Genomic DNA, 23,267 nt, shown 5'->3' with positions numbered 1-23,267 from the left:
AAATCAAAGTAAAAACATTTTCTAGAAAAGTAGTGATCTAGTGCAGTCAATCCTAAAGGAGAAAATCATCATTTGGGTCTAATCCTTCATCTGGTATTGACCAAAATCCCTCATGGCTTTTACAGTGCCGCAGTATTCTCCTGAACTCAGTGCAACATTTCTTATCACGTACAATGCTGCAAAACTATCTGCACTAGAAAGAAACCAAATGAGTCTTTCTGATTAGAAAAGCAGCATGAAGTTGTGTGTTTGAAAAATGCTAAAGATGTGTATACTGGTATGTTTAGAAACATTAATATCCTCATTTCTCACCTGATACTAGCAAGTAACTTTAAAAATTGAGTAGCAGTAGGTAAATAAAACCATAGAAAATATATCTCTCATTGCAGTGTATTTAAAATTTGAGTGGGACACACTATGCTCTTTTTGTAGGTAATTGAAGGAGAAGCTGTAGCTTGAAATCAGATGATAAAGATAGGATTAATGTTGCTTAATGTTAATCGCCTGAAGTGTAAACATTTAATCTGAGTTAGTCTATACACTTTTTATGGCCAGTAAAAAAGAGCAAGATCTGCAGAAGACAGCTCATCTTAAGTCTTAAAGCAGGTGCCAAAGCCTTAAGAGATCAGTGCCTTTTGGAGGTACCTTTTCTTCCCCCTTTGTGCTTTCTCCTTCTTTGTGGTAGCCCAAACAGCAAGCCGAAACTAGCAACACATTTTTAGATTATTAAGAGATAAATAACTCAGCCTACACATCCAGGGATTGCACAATGCTTAAAGATCAAGAGAAGTGAATAGGAAAGTGTGTTCTTCTTTGCTGGTGGATAGGAGATAAGGTGAGGCAGGGGGTCCAGATCTCCTGGGCACTAGGCTGCCAGTGACAGATCTCAGGGGAATTTCAGCTGCAGGATGTCTGTCTTAGCTTGCTCAGCATTTGGAAACTGGTTACTGATAAGCCACCTCCACAAAGCTCATGCCACTCTGGATTTATGTAAGCAAGGAGAAGCAGCAATCTGAAAAAACAGCCATGCCCTGTGGGGCTCATGGCATTAGGATGGTTGTTCGTGACAGCTTCAACCATGCCAGATGATGAGCGAGCAATTTAGCAAGCTATAAAAATAGAAGCATCTGTATATTGAAGCACTTTAGATAACAATGCTGTACTTTTCAGCATCATAGCATTTTTAATTATTTTTCCATTTTTCAGGGGGCCTATTCATTATTGCACGTGTAATACATTTACACTGTCTCTGCCTTACAAAGCTAACCATGTAAGAATGGCTATCTGGGGAACAAACCTATACCTAACAGCATTTGAAATTTTAGATAAAGGGAAAATTCCCCTGGCTCAGAATCACCGATTTTTGATTTTTTTTTCTGACTGTCAGTACACTCTTAGTCACTAATATCCATTCCTTCTCCTTCACCACTGAATTTCACCACATTGCCTTCCTTATACAAATGAGGTTCCTCTCTACTGGGGATGTATTTTCAGTCTTCCATGCACCCTTTGCAGAGTGTGAAGAGAGGTAGGGAGGAAGCCAGGAGGCTGAAGTGACAGCCCGTTCCCACCTGTGTGTCCTCCTCTGTCTGCAAGCCCAGGACAGTGGTGAAACTCCAGACTTCCAGCGTCCCCAAGCCTGGCTTTTCCTTCAGGCATCAGGCAGCCTGCACCTGTCCCCCCTTTGTTCCCTGGTTCTCCCACCATAAGGCTTCAGATCCGTGTAATCCTTACACAGCTGTGCTTTCAAAGGTGGTGTTCAGGCTCCCTTCTTGGTGTGTCTGAAGAGTCTGTAGCCCTGGTATTTACCAAGGGGTCACATTTAATGTCCTTCCTTGTTAGCCCAGTTAAATCATCTGTGAATAGTTCTGTCTGATCAGGTTTATTTCTGCAAACCTTTTCATCTCTTTGACCTTTAGTTTTCTGTGTTTACCATTATATTACACAGGTGACCAAACTTTCAGCACCATCACAGGAATAATAAACCAAAGTTTAATACTTATAATTGTGAAAGTTTTCTTTGGTTCTACAACTATATTTTTTTTATTTTTTGCTTTCATTCTTGGCCTTTTAGAGCCTCTCAAGCACTTCGAGTAATTCCTGTGGTCTTGTCCTAAAACATGAAAACATAACAGCAGTCATATATCTGTGACTGTGTACATAGATTGAGCCATTTCATATTCAGAGTTTGTTTAGAAATTGTAATTGTATTTGCCCTTCTGTGCACAGACTTCTGTATTTCCTTACAATTTATTTGTAAACCAGTTTTGGTTCCTGACCACTGAATTCCCTTCAGTCTTTAAAAAGCCTTCAGGCAACTGAGCTATCAGCACTACATTCATTTTTCTTCCCCGGTGCTCTTTTAGCAGTGCCATGAGACTTCTTAGTGAGGCAGCTGTGCTTGGCCATATTCCAATAGATGCCTTTGAGCACATGGGCTTAATTTCCTTCCTCATAGTAGACCATTTAAATCTGTCTTTTCTTTTTTAAGGCACTTTGAATAGTTCTGGTTCTCTTAGTAGAAAAACAAATTGCAACAGTAAATCTTTTATAACTAGTGTGGAGTAAGGAGCAAAATTAATGAATGTAATGTCATCGACTCAAACCCCAGTGAAATATATCTGTGCCTCTTCACTCCTAAATCTCTACCTGCATTTATATATTTACACCACCCAGTATGTGCACATCAGTTTGTGTAATACATGAATAAAAAACAGATTAATTTTTTTTAAGTATATGAATTCGGTTCTATCTTCATATAGCATATCTGTGAACTGTCCTTATACTGGCAATATTTTTTCTCTGTTTTCAATTTTTGCAAAGTTCCAAGATACTTTCCTAAACTTGGAATTTTTTATAAGCCTCCTCCTGCCAATAGCCATTTCATGGGCTCTTCTTCCAGCTCTCACAAAGTTGCACTGCTCACAGTGCTCACTGCCCACAGGGCTCAGGGAGGCCCACAGGACTGGGAACAGACTTTTGTATCTTTGATGTTTAGAGGTTTTTGAATTGGTCACAATCCAAGCCTTCATCTACAGTGCTTTTGTGCTGGGAAAAAGTTCACTGAATTTACTGAAGCTGATGAAACTCACAGAAATGCATTTGTTCAAAAATTCAGTTTTGTGAAGGAAATAACATGCCATGAAAAATGTCATTGTCATGGCTGAGCTGTGATGTTTAGTGTATAAATACTTCCTAGCACCTTGTGACTCCCAGCTAGAAAAACAACAGAGCAAACTCCAAGATAGACATACCATCTTGAGCCACAGTGAGCAGTGGCTTTAATAGGCTGGATGATGTCTGGGTGTTAAACATCTGCAGTGTCTGGAGTACTGGTGGCTGCAAAAGCTGTACATTTCCCATTCTCACAGAAGATATCACAGGACTTTGTTCAGAGAGAAGGGGTAGAAACTTCTTCACCTGATGTCATTCAGCACCCACTCCAAACCAGGCACCCTTACTCTGGATGAATCTTTGCCTGGAGGTGCCTGTTTCCCCCTGAGTGCAGAGGAAGCCTACTTGATGATGTCAGCTTGGTTTGGCTACCAAGGGACAGGCACAAATCCCCTGTGGCTCATCTAAGTGATGAGTATGCCTTTCATTTATCATCAGTTCATGTGAGAGTCAGTCCAGTGTGTGTATGTTGACTTTTCAGAGTGTGCTTAGTTCAGAGACTGGGGTGGTTTGCTGTGCTAGTGCTTCAAAAACTGATTTTACATCTAGGCAATGTGTTCACTGGCTGCTCAATACACATTGTTCATACACTGCAGCCATGTCCCACAGGGAAAAGCTGTACCAACCCAGTGCGTTTAAAAAATAAATCTAGTATTAAAAATATTTACCTGAGGAAGCATTTTCAAATTGTCCATATATCATCAGTGAAACACGACTTAAGAGCAATCTGAACTTCTTTAAAATCTCTGGATATTGAAAAAGTCAGCAGACAAAATGAAAACATTAAGAATTTCAGCCAAAATGGTGAGAATACAGGGATATAAAAAAAGGAGTTTGTACTGGAAATTCTTAACCATAGCAATCTTAACCATAGCAGTCAAGCCTCTGTGAAAACTACTGCCTGAGAAATTTTTAAAACACAGAAGTTTTTTACTTCTGAAGTTGGATGTACATGTTTCAGTTCTTCTACTCTTCTTCCTCTTTCATTAAGTTGGTTTAGAGTTACTGTAATTTTCAAAGTGTTCATTATGTATAGAATCCTCTAGCATGCAGTGAATCTGTGCCCTCGTGGCCTTTAAGTGAAGTCCACACGTGCCACATTGTGCCAGTCTCTCCCCTACTGCTCTCTGCTGCTTGCAAATACTCCCTTGACAAAGCCATAGTGATTGCTTCTTTCCTTTGTGATCTGCAAACTAGGTCTTCCTTTCTTCTTTAACATGCTGGACACTTAAAAAGCCTTGTTAGGTTTTTGTCTTCTGGAACTTTTTTATAGTGTTACATCCTCAGCTAATGATACTGTAGTATCTAAAGAATTTCCATTTTTCAATGTTTAATAAACTGTAGTTAAAATTACTTTAGACAATATTGTTAGCAGCTGGGCTTGAGTTAATACAAAATCAGATTCTTGGGGCTATAATTTGATATAAAACTATTGCATTATCATAGTTACTGGGATTCAGTTTAGGATTATACACCAACACTAGCTTGGGAGTTAAGTCCTATAAGCAAGAGAAAATTAGGCTGACATGCACTTCAGTATGTAACTTACACATTTTATTTTGTACATACAGATTAAGTAATAGTCTTACTATAATAATAATAATAATAATAATAATAATAATAATAGCCCTCTTCTGATTTTAAACTTCACTAGCTCTCTTTATTAGTAGGAGTTATTACTGGCTTTCACTGGCATGACATCACAATTAGGATTCCTATATTCATTTCTCTCTTTTTCTCTGGGCAGAAGATACATTGTAGTACATGACTTTGGGCATCACAAACTAAATGAATTCTCTAGGGAAGACTATTTTGTTTCAGTAAATCAAGCTCGCAGCTGAATCTGTACAAGCAATAGAAGCTGCAGGTATGCATCAAGGTCCAGCATGGACCACACTTGTGTCTGTAATATTCCAGGAGTAAACCCAGATTAGAGTGATTTTGCTGTTCCTCCAGTTGATGGTAGTGACCTGCTTTGGGGCCTCAAATTACAGTGATCGGTTTCCAAAAGGGCTCTGAATGTAATTACTGCCTTGTGGGACTTCTTGCTGAAGGATTTGCAAGAGCAATATATTAAACTAAATAATAAATAATAAAACAAATAAATAATAATAAATTTATTTTTTCAGAGTCACTTTTCTGTGAAGAAAGGAGCTGCAGCCTTGGGTATTGGTACAGACAGTGTGATTTTGATTAGATGTGATGAAAGGTAAGTAAAGATGTCAAATATGCCTTTTATTGTGATGCATAACAGAGAATCATCAGGTGCTCATCTCAGAGAGAGTATGTAGGATGTGGTCAGCAGTGCTATTTGTCATAGCACTGTCATCTTCATCAGCTTTACACTAATTTATCCCACTTGAGGGACTGGCTCTGTTAGTAGCTTCTTTATGGGTCCATTTTTGGAGTTCATAAAATATCTTAAAAGTTCCTTTCCTCAGAGGTTTCTGATTTTTTTTTTTTTTTTTTGTTTCATTCTGATGTGAAACAGGATATCAGACTAATATCATTCTTTACATTTTCTGCTAAGAAACCAGGAGGAAGCTTGTTTTGGTCAATTCTCACATTTTGATCCATTAAATTGAGCTGAAGTGGGCCTTTTGTAGGAATAAAATATTTAGGAGCATTTGCTATATAATTCTACTACTTCGTGCCCCTACTCTCTTTCTCAGCTGGATTTCATTCCCCTCAGTGCCCTTGACAGGGGCACGTTTGTGGTCGGATGTGAAGAGAAGGATCTTGGCAGCACTGTGGGAAGCATAGGCTAAGAAGGATGGTGGTCCCTGGAAATCAACACCTCAGGAGGCAACTAATCTGCAGCTCACACAGGCTCTGAGAAAGGGTGGTAGATAACTTACTGCTTAACTCACCCAACTAAAAGGTTTCAATTCGCTGTGAAAACCCATTTCGAGAAAAAAAAAAAAGATATATTAACAAAATCAACATGTTCTGATAAAAATTTTCTGCTTTAGGGAAAACACTTTCTATGGGACAAAAAATTAATAGAACAATTCTTACTGATTCTATTGAGAGTCTTTCCAATAGAAAATGCTATTTGAGTCCCTCACTGTTATAAGGTATTTAATTAATTACATCTCTAACAGAAATGGAAGGCTTTGCTGCTATCAAAATATTCTGCTCCCACATTAAAAAACACGAATCAAGTAAGCAATTTACAGTGCTTATCACAGTGCCTGTGTATTGACTTATGGCCCTATTATCTCTTTATTAACAAAAGACCGAACACACCTTGAAGAGGATTTAATGACGTCAGAGCAACCAACACGTATCAAAATAAATCCCCAGTTGTTTCTGTTCACTAGAGATGGATGTGGATCAATGAAGCCGTGTCTTCTTTTTCTCCTTGTGCGAGTTCAGCGTGATGGTTTTCTGTGAAGACCACAAAGGTTGGCCTGCCCACGCTGAAGTAAACAGCAGGATTCCTGTGTGTCTCACAGACAGCACAGGGACACAGCAGATTGTTTGCATAGGATGTGGGCTGGTGTGGTTGAGAAGAGCCTCTGTGAAGATGTGCGTCTGTGGAAGGAGCATGTTGATATATTTTGATGATTTCAGTATGACCAAGCATACTTCCCAGTGCCTCTTTCCCATTCTGACCCACACCTGCCAAGTTTGCCTTGTTTACCTGGTAAACCTTGACATTGCTTGGGTATTGCACTCTCCATTGCCATGAATTTTGATGTGACAAGAGGCTGAATAATCGCTTGCTTTGGTAAAAAAATTTGGGCAGGGAAAGCATCTGCCCAGTTCTGTGTATGTTTCTGTGCACAAACTCACTAAATCAGAAACTATTAAAGATCAACATCTAAATTATGTTTTGAAGAGGAACTCCTTGCCCTCCTTTGACATAGTTTTATTTTCTTTATTCCTCTAATGATCCCCGGAACATTTTTGGAGCATTAGACTACTACTGCTTTTCTCTGATTAGATACATGTGTCTGGGGGGAGCTCACGAGGAGCTGAATACTCTTTAGACTTTGCACTTCTGCAAGAAAAATTTGGGTTAATTTTTAGATTTTTAGAGCTTTATATTTTTAGTTATTCTTTCCATATTTCACTGTTTTGAATATGCAGGAGAGATTTCACAAAAAAACTCAGCAGTATAAACCCATTTCTACTTAAATAAATACCATCTTACTGTAAGGTCTGTGAGGGTGGAAACTTACAAAACCAATAGTACCTTATTACAATAAATTAATAATTTTTAAAAAAGGACATGCATCCAAATGTCATGAAAACAGTTCAAGGGTTTGTATGCAAAAGAAAACTAAAACTAATAGGTTTATTAGTTTCCACTTCATTTTAAGCTTCAATTAAGGTTCTTTTTTTTTTTTTTTTTTGTAGCAGTGGGAAATGAGGGCCTAGTGAAAGAAAAAAATCTGAAGAAGTCTTTAAAAAGTCTTTTAAAATTCTTTAAAAATTTATAACATTCTCAATGTACAACATTTAAAGCCGGTGAAGACTATTTCTGTAACATGGGAATCTATCATGTTTGTATTGCTGGTATTCATAGTGCCTCTTCTTTTATTGTGTTATTTGCTTGTGTCTAAAGCAAAGAAAACCATAGCCTTAATATTCAGTATCAGCACTGTTTTACCTTGCACCTAGTTAATTTACAGGATTTCCTAAATTAGCCTTCAAGCCTTACCCGACTGAATCTGACGTAGATGGTTCATACTGCAGGTGTTGCAAATACATCAGTGCAAAGAGCCTGGCAGTGCATTTAGCAAGTCTAGACTGGCAGCTTCTCACACCTTGCTTCCAGGAAATGCAAACATGTAATTCACTAAAGCGTGGGAAAGTCACCCAGAAAGGTGTTCATCCCTGGGAAGGGAGCACAGAGACAGCTGCTGACAGCACAACTGACTTGCACTGCTCAAGGCTGTGCAGCTCTTCTGGCATTTTCTGTGCCTGCTGAGAGAGGAACATGGGATTTGGCACCCAGTGAACTTCTTGGGACACTGGGCTGAGCCTCTCCCTGGGAGGCTAAAGCTTCTTCCCAGGACTGTAACTTCAGACAGGACCAAGAGGCTACAAGGAGCAGCATCAGTCTTTAATGGGGTGGCCACGAGGTTCTTTCTCTCAGTTACCATCACTATATTGATGCAAATATTGACTAAATAAATAGGGTAAAAACTCAGACTAATGGACAGAGTCTTTCTGTGCTCTTCGATACAGCATAACTCTTGGCCAAAAAAGTTTCTTTGCTCCTTCTTTGGGTTTCCTATTAAGTGAAGAAGTAACAGCAAAAGTTGATTTCAAGATCAGGTTACTGATATAACTCTCTCTTGCTCCAGAGGGAAAATGATCCCATCAGACCTTGAAAGAAGAATTGTTGAAGCCAAACAAAAAGTAAGTTTACCAGCTTTTCTGCTTCCAAAGATGAAAAAACCCCAAAGAATGGTAAAGCCAGTTGTTTGCTTTCCTTGGTAAAACAACACAGGCTTGCTCATTAAGTTTTGATTTATTTCTTAGAAATGCAGCCTGCCACTTACTGAGGCAAGAGTTGCTGAGAAAATAGGTTTAGAACTACTTTATAATATCCATGAGCTATTTGGCTTTCTTTTTTATATTATGTTTTGCATAATATCCTCCTCTTCTATAAGCCTATGATGCAGCTTCTCAGCTGAATATTGTCAAAACCTGAGTCATCATTTTGGGGAATTTGTTTTATTCTAATGCATTGAAAATAGTTTTCATAGACTCACCAAATCAATGTAAGGTAAACTAAAATCCACATATCTCTAAAAATGCACACACTTTTGGATTTGTTCACTGAGAGAAGCTAGAATTAAAACATCAGATTAAAGTATGCAATTAAAGAAAGCCCTGTGCTTTCAGCATTTATATTCACTAGACACACAGCAGCCAAACGTGATTAATAACACAAATCTTCATTAAAAGCACATTTTTCCAATAAAAGCAATACAGTAGATTAAAAAAAAATAAGGCAAAATGGTAATAGAGTGCCACTCAAACCTACTGACAGTTGCAGAAGGAAGTTTGGAATTTTCGATAGTTTGAACCCCAGTTCTGGAAAAAAAAAAATAGCCACTCTTGATCTCTGAGTACTCCTTATAAAATCAACATAAGTAAAAATGAAATTAAAATGAAACATTTCTATAAATTTTAGCAGACCATAGTCCCTGGCCTCTGTGGAGGCTGCTGCTTTACCTCAGAAGAGCTGTATCCCTGCTGTGCGTTAGGGATGGGGCTGGAGCACCTGCCTGCCCACTGCCCCAGGAGACTCCCCCAGACACGATGTTCCCACTGGCAAAACTGGGGCACCTCATGGCCAGACACTCACGGGGATAACTGCAGTGCAGCCCAGGGCACAGTTCGCCAGAAGCGCGTCTCTCACTGTGGTGCCTGGTTGAGGTTTGTTTATGTGACATCCTGCAGTGCAGACTTTCTTGTTTCAGGCAGGTGGTGTGAAGCAGAATTGTTCTGTTGAGCCCTTACCTGTCTCATGCATCCTAATAAATGGAGGATACTGGTTTGGAAGTTTGCTGCCACCTTAAGGTAGAAACTGTAATATCGCTGCATCTAAACGTGGAGAAAATCAGTGTAACAGAGCAGGGATGGCCTCTGGCAGACACTTGTGGGGTCACTGTGGGGACAGCACAAGGGGAGCTGGGGCTGCCACGGGATGAGGGGGCTGCAGCATCTGACCCTGCATAACATCTCTCTGCTTTCTTGAAGGGATTTGTTCCTTTTCTGGTGAGTGCCACAGCTGGGACAACAGTGTATGGGGCATTTGATCCTCTCATAGCTATTGCAGACATCTGCAAGAAATACAAAATCTGGATGCATGTGGATGTAAGTACCATTGTATGTGGAGGGCTGGATTACAAGGTGTATTAACACTAATTTATTCATTTTGGAGAATGTTGTCTTGTACAAAACCCATTGTATTTAGTTCCTGTAATTAAGTCTAACATTCAAGCACTAACTTCCCACTCCTCTGAAAGGCTCAGGTCAGGGGGATATTTTAGGAGCTGTGACTGTAGTTGTACTTGTAGCAACTGGGACACTTAAGTTGACCTAGTTTGAGTGCTTGTGGCTTTCAGCTTTATCTTTAAATGCCATTAGTAAGAAATACGTAAGAAGTATACTGAGCACTGGCTCAGCTTCTGCAGCAGCTGCAAGATAAATACATAAGGAAGAGGATACATTTGTCTGGAATAAAGTACTGCAAATTGCTGATCAGGTTAATGTAAGTGCTAGGGAAATTTATCAGATTGGCTTCATAGCTTTATCCAGGCTCTTGCCAAGAAATCTTTCTGAAGGATCATCTTTCAGCCCTAGAATATCTTCTATGTCATTTTTGCAAATCCTTTCCCCCAAAAGGCTTGGTAATTGACTTCCCATAGGTTTGAGAGTCTTGATTTTGAATTACTGTGTCAGCCAAAATCAGTCCATTCAAAGGAAGAATTTGTATTTATCTTAAATACTTCTCAGTCACATGAAATGCCTGCTTGTCCCAGATCTCTGTGAGGAAAGCATATGAGTAGAGAGCAAGCAGTTGTGGGTGCAAAATATGATGAAAATTCCCCTGAGCAGCTGAGATCCCAGCCTGGTTTGTTATTATAAGTTAGTGACTACGGGAGAAAAGGCAGCTGACCCAGGAGCAGATCTGCAGGTCATTAATTACAGCACGGGCAGCCCCGTGTGCCGGTGTCAGAGGAGGGGGCGAGTGAGGGTTTGCAGATGATGAGGGTGGGAGCCTGGATTAGGGGCTATTAACTGCTGCTTCCAAGCTACTGCAAGAAAATTGTTATCACAGCTCATGCCTCAGGCCCTATCTGCCTGGTCATTTTGGAATGTGCCACTTCAGTGAGATAAAAAGGGTCCCAAACTGATGGGAAGGCACAGATGTCATCACGGAGGAAAGCAGAGCTCTCATTAAGATGATGTGTCTTGCCTTGCAGGGAGCATGGGGTGGTGGGCTCCTGATGTCGAGGAAACACAAATGGAAGTTAAATGGCGTCGAAAGGTATGGTTTATTAGTATCAATAAAAGGCATTTATTAAATGCATTTTAACATACTTGTGATTACCATAGCAATGCCTGTAAAAATCAAGGATCACTGTTAGCTCTGAGATACAGTTGAGAGAAATCATATAAACTGTCCTTCCAGGTGAAGCAGCATTGCAGAGTGCCTGTGTGACAATTTGTTTTGAAGTATAAACAGCAGACATTCCGTGCTTGTTTCTGTCTTCTCCTGCCATACACTCACAGGTCCAGAATAGTTTCTGCAGCATTCTCTGATTCAGCATCCAACATGAATTAGCAATTTCATTCCTCTGAGAAGTGAATCTTGTAGGTCTTGTGCACTGAAGTATAAAACTTCTAGTATAAAATGTGGGTGCTCCCGCAGTTAGGACAGATGTCCTGCTCTGTCACTTCTGGAGAGAATAGCCCTCTCCAGACTGTGTTATCGGTGTCTTCAGTAAATCTGTGCCTGGATATACACACAGTTGTAGTCATGAGCTCATAAACATTGCAGATAATGCAGATGAACATAAGTGATGCTAGTTCAGGATGGAAGGACTGAGCTTAAACTAAAAACCAGCTGGTTGGTCAGAAACAGTTAAGCTGTGGAAATCCTTTCTATAGGTGTTGAGATTTATCTACATTCAAGGAAAGACAAAAAACATTCAGGATTTCCGTGAGCCACAAATGAGTGGAAGCTCAGAGAGTATTTAGACAAATTTCAAAGGTGCTAGCCCTGTTTTTCATTCTTCCCAGTCACCTATTTAGTCCATTTTCTAGAGGCAGTATACTGGGCTGGATGGAGTCACTTGCATTTCTGTATTTACTGAAACTCATGATATTTGGGAGTAAAGCATTACTCCCTTCCTCCTTCTTTATCACTAAATCAAATTGCTGTTCCTTGCCAATTAAAATTACAAACAACTTCCTCATCCTGATCCTGGAGATTAGGAGGATACCTTGATGATTCAGTTCTTTTCTCATACATCTCTCATGCAAAATTTGGAAAGCAGCCTATGAGTCTATGATTTCATTTAGTTAAGACTGCCTACAGTACTCCAGACTTATACATCATGCATTAAAAGGACAAATATTGAGCAAGCAAAAATCTACCTCCATTGCCTTTGAGGGCAGAGTATGAAACAAAGGGTTTGCCTCTCAAATTGCTGTCCAAATTGTGCTGGAATGAGAAGTTCAGGTTTAATCTACTTTGGAGCATTTTCCACATAATAGCTTTAGATACAGAACTCCACTGGATTTTATTAAGTGCTTTGATAAGTACCATCTCAATATGCTTGGCAGTGAATTAAGGAAATTTGGTATTTTGAATACTGTTCCTCTCCTTGCTGGACACAGTGGTTCATTTCAACTTGTCCAAATCTCAAGTGTGGGAACCTTTAGAGCAGACATTTTAAGCACCTTTCATGGTAGATAATGGAGTCATCACGGGTCTGAGTAGAAGAGAACTGAAGCTGTTACTCATGTTTGATGGGAGAGGGAACATTTACTGCTGCACACTGTGCCCTGAGTACTCACATCCTTCTGGTAACAGTCAGCCCAGCAGAAATACTCCTGTCACAGGAGGAGGACTTGCAGGACTGTCCTTACCATGCCCTCCAGTCTCCCCAGGGCAGATTTCAAGGTGCTGGAAGGAGTCCTGAAGGAAGCACAAGCCCCAGTGTGTGGAGCAGATAGGTCTGGCCAACATCAGGAGTTCAGCCTGGTGTCCCCTGTGCAGAGGCTCAGGCAGGGGGTCACAGCTGCATTGTGTGCAGTGACTGAGTGCTCCCTTAGAGGGTCTGGGCATCCTTCCCAGGGCTGTGGCTGGTCAGTGATTGCATCAGTCTGTATTTCATGATGGCTCAGGACCAAATTCTGCCAGTCATGAATCTCTCCTGTCATCCATTTGAAATCTGTAAAGGAAAAACTTTTTTTTCTATCTTTGACTCACAGCCAAAAAATCACATAGGTTCTTGGTGCTCAGTTATTTGGGCAAACATGAGATGCTTTTGGAAAACATCTGTGGATTCCTGTAGATTTTTTTACTTTTTGTCTTGGTCAGCAATTTCTTCAAATGCATACTGATGACAGAAGCCCAAAATAACTGATAACAAGTGAAAAACGGTGGATTTTTATTTTACATAATTAATTCTTTTTCTGCATGCAATTGGTATGTAATTAGGTAAATAAGTGACCGTAGGGTAAATTAAATGTTTTAGACAGATAATTCCCATCTGGCTGTTGTCAGTAAGTAACCCTTTTGCTTGAGAAAATGCATACCACTATTGTTACTTAGAAGTCTCTTAAAGAATTTCCATCTGATTTTGCATAGGCACAAATAAAATTTAAAAGTATCATATCAAGGGAAATTCATAGACCTGAGTGAATGTTCAGAACCATTAGCTTTGGTGTTGTAATCAGATGACTGACTGAGCTGATTAAAAGCTGCCAAATACTCAAAAAGCCAAGCCAAGTGGCCAGATGTTGCCTGTGGAAGACTGTTCCCTACAGATTTTGCATCAGGCACTTGTACAGTCCCATTTAAATAGCAAAGAAGAAAGCACAGAAGTACTGCCTGATGTCCATGTGAATTTTGAAGTTGCTTGCTTTGAAGGAGTGGAAGCAATTTGGCAGGAGTTGCATAAACCTATAGCACTGTCTCCAAGTCCTACACAGGAAAACACTGCTTGGTTCTAACCTGCTCACCTCTGTTTGCATCAGTGTTACCTGCAAGTGTTTCCTGGGTCCTTTAAGTATTCCCATGCCTCAGTTGACTGATTTATACCAATTTATACCATCAAAATACAAATCACTTCACTAGATCATATCAATGCACTATTGTGCCCTTGACAGCTTGCCAAATAGGATGCAAATATATACTTTTATCAGCTAACTCATCATATGTAACAATAGTAATTATAAAATAGCCATTCGAGCATAACACAAAATTAAAATAATAAACAACTGGACAATCTTCCATTCCCCCCTCACCACAGTCCCAAATGCCTCTTCTCTAGACTGTATTGTGTCAGCCCTCCATTTGTTCCCAAAACCTAGGCTGACAGAAGTTTTTCCAACATGTGTCCTGAAGGGAGGCAGAATCAGACTCTTTTCTGGCAAGATGGGTCAGTTCCATGCTTATTAGTATAGTTGTGTGAATTGCTGTAGCTAAGCAAAAATTAGGGAGCTATGAAATTTTACCGTTATCAGAGCAATAAGAAAAATTACTTTGGGCCAGCTTTTCCGGGTTACTCAGAGACTTAGTGATACCCAGAAGTATTTCAAGGATTTTTTTAAAATGCTTGTGTGAGCTAGTTACTAAAATCTTGACGAAACTGGACTCAGAGGGAGGGAGATCTGCTGGGTTGCCAGCTTCTTATCTGCCTCTTTAATTGACTGTGCAATTTTAGAAAGTTCATCAGTCAAGTGCGTGTTTTTAGGAAGTTTGCCCTATGTTTGTAAAGTATAGATGGCTCCCCAGAAAGTTTAATGCTGATTAAATTTAGTGGATAGAGCAATTATCCTGTGGTAATTTGCCAGGATTGTCGTCCAAAAGCCAACTGGAGTGGATTAGGTCCCCTGTGAAGGCATTGCTTTCCTAATATCAGCCATGATTATTTTCAGCTTTGGTTGCTCAGCAAAAGGAAAAAAGTGAGTATTGCTACATGTTCAGTATCATTCTTATTATTTCTAAATGCCTCTGGGGTTTCATCACATAGTACAATATCTGAGTTTCGTGTGGTTTTCTGTCCCAGGGCTAACTCAGTAACCTGGAACCCTCACAAGATGATGGGCGTCCCACTGCAGTGCTCAGCCCTGCTAGTAAGAGAAGAGGTATGTCACAATACCATGCTTCTTTGCTTTTCTGGCATTTTACTTCTGAAAATCCTGGGTATTTTCTTCATAACTGTGCCATAGCTAATACTTGCTAATGTGATGAGGATTATAACAGGAACTGAGAAAAGACCTCTGTTTATATGCTTCAGCCATGACTGCAGAAGGAATTAAAGCAGATGTCTAGCAAAAATGAGGCAATCAATGGCAATATCTGTACAGAGTTTTGTGATGTTCTGTTCTAAATGTCCGTGGTTAAGCTGTGGCTGCATGACTGTGTAACCCCACTCGTTGCTGTCTAGCATAAGATGTAACTGCAGGTGAACTCTGGTCCTCTTGGGGTGAAAGTTGTGGTTTACATGCAGCACAACATTTGGTCCAGAATCGAGGCATCATTACACTTTCTAGACTTTTATAGTACTCCTACCCAGCTTTGATCTATATATCCACTTCGGGGCACATGGAAGTAAAAATGGAACACTAAGTGCACTTGGAATAAAAAGTAAATGTTTCATTTAGTGCTAGAATTTGAATTCCCCTTCAAGCCTGTAATTTTCATATAACCATCACTGACTGGGACAGCTGCCGTACAGCCACCACTTAATAGACCAGCTATCAAAAAGCTGGTTGCTGTTTTGCTAACAGCTGTACAACAGATTGTATACAAAGTGATTGCACTTAGGAAGAGAGAAGCTGGCTTTTATTTGCCCTCTGGGTCAATTCCCCAAGACAAAGCCTGCCCAGCTGAAGTCAGTACCATCCCTGACTTCTAGTGAGAACAGATGGTTCAGATTCGGAGAAAGTCAATTCTTTTTCCCCCCCTCATTTTGCTATCTCAGTTTTGAGTTACACATAAAGATTAGACTTGATGATAAACAGCCATGTTATGATTCTTCTTGGACTGAAAATTGCCATTTTAGGCAACAGCCCTAAGGTGTGCCATAAAATTGGTTGAGATCTTAACTAGAGCCAGAACATGGCTCTCTGCATTTTACTTAAAAAGTTAAAAAGGAAACCTCATGCTTTCATGAGCCAGGTTTCCTCACCTTGTTGGCTTCTGTCCCTCCCACAATGTTACCTCTTAGAATGGTATGTTGCAGCCCAGAAATAGGTCTAGCTGGGTTTTTAAAGGCCAGATGTTCTTCTGTCTGTTCAAAGCTTTCTATACCTCTTAAGCATTCAATGTACAGCTGAGGGCTTTGCAGAAAAGAACTGTTCCTACAAAGAAAGAAAACAATAAAAATCAGAATTTTAGAGACCAAAGCAATTGAAAAGTGCTGTGATATTCTTTAGATTAGTCACCAGTTGTCTTGGTCTGACTCAGAAAAGAAGCCTTCAAAGGAAAGGAGGAAAAGGAACCAGAACAAAGAATAAAAGGCAAGATCCAAAAATTAAATTAAGCATAAGAATGCCAGAAGCACAATGTCCAGCTTTTTTTAAAAATTACTTGGATCTGGGAGTGGATTACACATTGCTGGGTCAGGTACCAAGGTGTCTTGGGAACTGATAGGTATTAATCCATTGAGCAGCTAAGTCTGCTTTTGTGGGGTTTTTTGATCTTCCTTTTGCGCTGGGACATATATTTAGCTGAATTTGGGTGTTTGTAATTTTTCACCCAAAGCAACCCTCAGAGCAGTAGTCAAATCTGTGCTGACATCCCTGTGCCTGTGTCTTTGTGTCCATAAGGGATTGATGCAGAGTTGCAATCAGATGCATGCCTCCTACCTCTTTCAACAAGACAAGCACTACGACCTGTCCTACGACACGGGAGACAAGGCTTTGCAGTGTGGACGGCATGTTGATGTCTTCAAGCTATGGCTGATGTGGAGGGCAAAGGTAGGACTGCCTGCTACACATTTGTTTGTATTAAAATAATGCACACCAGATACACTTGAGGGGTTTTTTTCTGTAATCATAATTTTAGAAAATATCTGACCTGAATTTCACATATATAACATGAAAGAAAGGACATTATTATTTTCTGGGGGTTTTGTGCTTTTAAGGACGGAGCTTCAAAGCAACACACATGATTTTGAAACTTGAACTGTATGGCTTTGCATAGCATTTGCCTTGTGTAACTGTAGGAGTCTAACAGCATAAATCATATACCTAGGAATGTTGTTACAAAGATTTCTGGAAATAAAAAGATGTTTTAATTATATTCAGAAATTAGACATGGCAAATCAAGATGGGAATACCTAGTTTCATTGCATGCAGTAGATATGAAGTAATCTTTTGAAGGAGTAGAGGAAACTTATCAAAAACTCTTCACTGGGAAATCTGTGAACACTAGCTCTAATGATTATCTATATTGCTAAATAAAGTTCTTGTGTATATTTCTTTTATCTATTGTGTCAGGTTGCCTAAGGTTGGTTCAGAGGAGATGACATCACTGTTTTCATTTCCAGAAAGCCTTAAAGATTCACATGTGCTTCATTAAACCTCTGAGGAGGTGTGGGAGTCTGTAAAGGAGGATGCAATAGCTGTAGTGCTAACTGGGGTCTGCAGAGTGGCAGGTGATTTTAGCCACATGTCTCTTTTACTCCAAGCCTTTCTCCCAGGGCTACCTCTACTCTGTTTTGAAATCTTTATACACAGAGGGATAATCACATGGGCTTTTTTAAGTCTGTTCTGCACTGCCAGAACAGATTGAGCAGGGACATGCATCCATTACTCAGAGACATTTCTCCTAAGGCCCATTTTTTCAATATGCCTTGTACTGCTTTTTCTCTTCTCACACTCTGCTTGTAATATTAACATTACAAAATAGCGTGTGTGTTTCTTAAAGAGTTTATCTATCCCAGCTGTTTATTCCCCTTCCTCCCTCTTGAAGCTGCATCCTTTGTTTGAGGCATCACAGTTGGTGATTGCAGGAACAATTATGATGTCACAGAGAGGATTATGACTTCTGCCAGGGAAGAAAAAGCAGGCTTTTCTGCAGCTCTTAAAAACACAGCTTCTGAGTTGGTATGGTATCTGTTAGAAAAGAAGAGAGAACACTACAGAGGCAGGGTAGTATCTAAACAAAGTGTGCATTTCACAGGCATTAGACTGGGCTCTAAAACTGTATCTACCCGCTCTGTGCTTAACTAAAAAAGAAAAAAATTATTCTTGGAAGGTCCCCAGCATATCATTCATGGAAGATGAAAATCTCCTATCCTGAAAATAGTGGGACTCCCCATGTCTGGAACTCAACACCTCCTGAAGACCCCGCTCCATGCCAGTCCAAGCTGTCCAAAACCACCCTCAGCCTCTCTGCAAAATCTGCCAAAGTCACCCTTTGAGGTGCTATTCAGGTTCTCAGCAGAATATTCCTGAGAACCAAGCAGGTACCTGATGCTTATTTTGCAGAGTTGGCTACAGGGGTGTCAGTGGCAAGAGCTAGAGACAAATGAGTTCTGCTTATCAAAGTGCCCTTCATCACATAGAATCAGATCCTTGATCTCACAGAGACTTCTGAGAGATGACTTCTGCTGATGTGTTGGCAAGTATTGCGTAGTCCTTTTGCCCTTTTAATTCATAGAATGGATATTCACATAACTTCTTTTCTTCATCTCTCTGTAAAGGGAACCACAGGATTTGAAGCACAAATTGATAAGTGCTTGGAACTTGCTGAATACCTATACAATAAAATAAAGAACAGAGAAGGGTATGAAATGGTGTTTGATGGAAAGGTATGTAGCACAACTTCTTTTTCTCAGTTGGTCAACAGTGTTTGCTGCATTACCTACTGGGATGCTACCAACAGGTCAAATCAAACAGCATGAGACAGAAAGGAGGAACCCTTGTAACAAAACCTCTTGTGCCAGTTCCTCTCTTCCTCCTGGAATGCAGGGACAAGGAAGATGAGGCAGCCATGCATAGGTGTTCAGTTTGCTCTGTTTAACTCTTCTGAAACAAAACACCGGTATCTCAGCGTAACACAACCCACAGAGGCACAATGAGAACCAGCTCTTATGTTATAAAAACAAGTTACAGTTTCCTAATAGCAGGGTCTGTTAGGAGTGGGTGTACAGTACCCCACAAAATGCACAAAAAATGCACAAAATGTCAACTAAGTTGTCACTTTATGCCTTTTTGCTTAGTGGTCCCAAAGACGTTAAATGAGCTAAGATGCTGTGCTGCTGCATACGGCAGCTAGCTGAATCACATTGAGAAGTAATACATTTCATTAAATGTAAGAAAATCTTAGACTATCTTATGCAACACCTGTGGCTCCTGTTTACAGAATCAGATTCTGTATTATTCTGTCATGTAATAAAAGTAAATGACACAGTCCTCACCTCTAAATTATCTGTAATAGACTCTTGTCTTAGCCACACGATCCCTTCAGCCCCTGGAGGGGACAGGAGCTGCAAAATCCAGATGCCTTTCAGAAAGGCATAAATATATTTGCCCAGCTGGATGATGTGTTTCTGCATCTGACACCCTGGGAATAAATTGCTTAAAATTATCTTTTCTGCATTAATAATGATGATGACTCTCAGTGGACCACAATAATGAAAACCATTGACTGCTGTCACAAGATGATGTATGACAGGGAGGGAAGGCATGAGCTTAATTTCAATTGAGATATTATGAGCATTTCTTACAACGTAAACCATTATTATTCTGTGCTTAGCCTCAGCACACCAATGTCTGCTTCTGGTACATACCTCCCAGCTTGCGTGGCGTGGAGGACAGCGAAGAGAGAACGAGCCGCCTGATGAAGGTGAGCGGTGAAACCCTTGCAGGTGGGCAATCCCCAGAATGATCTCCCGGGGCACAGGGCAAGGGAGGTTCTGGCAAATGACAGCCCCACGGTCATTTCACTGCAGGCCAGTCTGGCACCACCTTGCCCTGGTCCCAGGTGTGGTGTTCCCTGGCTGTGCCCGATGTCCAGAGCCCGGATTTGCTCCGTGTCTGTGCGCTGGAGGTACTGCCAGCTGCAGTCACTAAACACAGCAAGGGCAGCAAAAACTCAGCAGTGCTACAGCGCCCTGGCATATGAAAACAATTGTAGCCATGTTGTGAGCAGTACAAAAAACAGCTACTGTGTCCCTGTCAGCAATATTGAGGAAGTAGCAGAGGGAAATTTCCCCAGTCGTTTAAAGAGCACAACAAAGAAACGAGATAAATTGAATGCCTTTTCAGTGTGACATTTATTCCTTACTGGAGGTTAATGTTTTTTTTTTTAATATTGGATGTAATTCCATTTCAGCTGCTTGTAGCTCTCCATCCTCTATAAAAAAAAAGGAAGTATACTCTGTTTTAATAACAATGAGGTTGATGACAATAATGAAAATAATGATAATAATGACAATAATAATAGTCATCATTATCATCACCTACTTTCTGTTGCTCTGCAGGTGGCACCAGTGATAAAAGCCAGGATGATGGAGTATGGCACGACCATGGTGAGCTATCAGCCCCTGGGAGACAAAGTGAACTTCTTCCGGATGGTCATCTCCAACCCTGCGGCCACTCACCAAGACATCGATTTCCTGATTGACGAAATAGAACGCCTGGGACAAGATTTATAATAACTGGGTGTGCAAGTCTGTTCCTGGACCTCTAAGTAGACAATTAAGTTGTCACAAACTGTGCGAATGTATTTGTAGTTTGTTCCAAAGTAAATCTATTTCTATATTGTGGCGTTGGAGTAGAGTACAGTTTAAAATCAAGAAATATGGCTCCTTTAAAGTCCTTTCCTGAGTTTTAGAATGCCTCCTTAATAATTTGCTGCACAAAAAAGCTTCATTGAAACAAATAAGGAAGACCAGAAGATACTTAAAATTTTACCCCTAATTTTAACACAGTAATTACTTTAAATTAACAGCAATCAGACTGAATGATGCCAAAGTTGCCCAAAATTATGACAAAATCAGATTGGGGGAAGTGGGAGGGGGTGGTGAGATGCGGAATATACATGCTGTATGTTTAAAAGTGAAAGGATTTTGCCTTTTTCGTAGTATTAGAACAGAATTTCTAATTTACCTATAGTAACATTTCAAATGTATTTAAATAAGTATAGTTTTACAAAAGGAAATATATATATATATATATAAAAAATCCTATTTTGTAAACTATATATTTTTATTTTTTATGGGTTATAAAACCACAAGTACAGAAGCTGAAAATTAACTGGGATTCTTTTTCTTTTGGTGGAGGTGCCTCGAATATTTATTACTGCTTATTTTAAAAGACAAGCCCACATAATACATTCTTTCTCCATGTCATATGGATTGTACATCTCCAGGGTTGGTTACTGAAAAACCTCAAGAGGACTGCAGCTCTTACAACCACTTAATAAGATCAATTACAGTACAACAATAGGATGCTATTATTCCTAATTATGTTTCCCACGTGGCCGAAGCAGACGCACAATCAATATACAGTGCTAACCAAGACTGAAATAAGGTTGTATTTGGATGGTTTCTGTGTTCTGTGTTTAAAAAGCCTATTTTAAAAAAAAGGTCACGTCTGAGTAAATTCTTATCTCAAAAATATTTCTGCTGTGAGCAGTCCCAAATTACATTGAAAACCTCACAGCTACATTAAGAAGGTGAAGATTTCTTACAGATGTACAGGTCTGCAAGACAAAGCCTAAATTAAATGTGACTGTCATCTGAGTGACAGGGATGGGGTCTCAGTACAGACCAGTTTGTCAAAGGATTTTCACAGTGCTGGACTCCATCCTTGTCTACAGTGAAGTTAAGGTATGGCTACATCTGCCAAAGAACAGCCCCTACAGAGCCTCACAACCTCCTTAGAAACCATGGGCACAGCTCTTGCCCAAATTATTTGCTGCATCATTCCTTAGCTTTAGAGGTGTCTCTGGCATGGAAACTTAAATTTATCTTTTCTCCCCCCAACATCTGGAAGTGTTGGTAAGAGTTCTGCAGCTTAGACCTGTCTACTTATAACCCTACTGAAGTTTTGGTTTTAACTTTGCCTAAATGGCCAACTTGTGTTTGTAAAGCAATATGGTTTTGCTGTCTCTAAAATACTTGAAGACAAAAAAAGAAGTGCAATGTCAGTTTAATTTCATCTAAAATAGATAAATGGAGTATTGATTCAATGTAATATGAGGACATTAAGTAAGAGGAAATAAATAGTGTCTGTAATTGTGTTGCCTTTATTATATTGATAGTACTGTTTTGTCACCTCAGATTGAGGCTGTGCACTTTAGATTTAAACTGTACAATGTTGCAAATCAACATGTGTTGCTGTATAAGCTTGTACAATATATTATTGATAGGTCATTATTTGTGTGGTAGTAGTATTGACTCTTGATATTGTAAGAACTGCATTCACGCCTGTCCTCTACTGTATCTTTGCTTGTGTTAACCTCTCCTCGTCAGCTTCTGGCACGCCCCTCACCTCACCTCAGTGGACTTCCATTGCCACCTGCATTGTGTGTCAAGCCAAGCTGTAGAGGAGATACCAATTCTGTCAGGAAGGCCTCAATGTGACCTCTGCTAAACATGTTAAAATCAGCAGATTAATCACTGAAATACTGAGTAGAGCAGCAAATTATATTATTTTTTCTTGCTGGGAAAAAGGCAAGATAAGAACTTATAAAGTAAAAATAGGACAGGGACAATGACAAAGGTGATCAGTAGCCTGGTTACATCTTGCATGTGCAATTACGTTTTAAAGTGCTAAGTGCAAACAGCTTATTTATTAGATGTATGTGCCAATCCAAGATTTACATTTGGTGTTCCAGGAGAACCAGCATATTTTTTTTACACATTACTGTACTTATTGCAGCCAGGAAGGAGCGGCATAGCAATCTGTTCTTGTGTTTGACCAAAGTATCTTATCTGTGGTGTTGATCTAAATCCAAATAAAAGTGTAACACGTGACTCTGGGTCTTTTCATTAGCAGCACTGATGAGCACTCTGAGCGTTTATCATTTGTGCCATTTCGGAGCAAGGCCCCAATAAAGAGAATGTTTAATTGGAACTTTTTATGTCTCCTGCTGGATTTTTTCATTACAAGATGCATTTTGTTCACTACTGTAACATAAAAATACCAACTCCACCACTAGACCTTTTCTGAGTCGGTACTCCAGGTCTTTTTTGGAGGCAATGCTCAGCACCAGCATGCAAGGGTAAATCTGCCCTCTGGTATTCCTGCACCTTGTCTTTACAAGATGGATTTAGTTGCTTTTTTCTCCTCAGACAGTCTCAATTTTTTTTGTACTCTGTTTTTGTCTTTTTATTTCACAAGTACTTATCCCCAAATTAACCATAGACTCA

The 23,267-nt window shown here is 39.9% G+C and overlaps 1 protein-coding gene across 6 annotated transcripts in view; it reads left to right on the top strand.

Annotated features, from left to right (window-relative positions):
* GAD2 (glutamate decarboxylase 2) overlaps positions 1 to 22,971 on the top strand; it is a 41,793-nt gene extending 18,822 nt beyond the window's left edge. For 5 of the 6 annotated variants that reach the window (XM_041488358.1, XM_041488370.1, XM_041488389.1 and 2 more), the window contains 9 exons: positions 5,304 to 5,383; positions 8,493 to 8,547; positions 9,898 to 10,014; positions 11,127 to 11,191; positions 14,946 to 15,024; positions 16,711 to 16,860; positions 18,591 to 18,698; positions 19,646 to 19,735; positions 20,373 to 22,971. In XM_041488358.1, coding sequence (XP_041344292.1) covers positions 5,304 to 5,383; positions 8,493 to 8,547; positions 9,898 to 10,014; positions 11,127 to 11,191; positions 14,946 to 15,024; positions 16,711 to 16,860; positions 18,591 to 18,698; positions 19,646 to 19,735; positions 20,373 to 20,546 — 918 coding nt within the window. In that variant the 3' untranslated portion in view covers positions 20,547 to 22,971. Of the gene's footprint in view, positions 1 to 5,303; positions 5,384 to 8,492; positions 8,548 to 9,897; positions 10,015 to 11,126; positions 11,192 to 14,945; positions 15,025 to 16,710; positions 16,861 to 18,142; positions 18,699 to 19,645; positions 19,736 to 20,372 lie in introns of those variants that run through there. The other variant, XR_005956908.1, reaches the window with a different exon arrangement.
* Positions 22,972 to 23,267: the final 296 nt, after the last annotated feature.

The sequence above is a fragment of the Pyrgilauda ruficollis genome, unplaced genomic scaffold (genome assembly GCF_017590135.1).
Source record: "Pyrgilauda ruficollis isolate IOZ18807 unplaced genomic scaffold, ASM1759013v1 scaffold12, whole genome shotgun sequence".
NCBI lineage: Eukaryota > Metazoa > Chordata > Aves > Passeriformes > Passeridae > Pyrgilauda > Pyrgilauda ruficollis.
The sequence above is the reverse complement of the archived record's forward strand: the minus strand, read 5'-3'. Positions and strand labels throughout refer to the sequence as shown.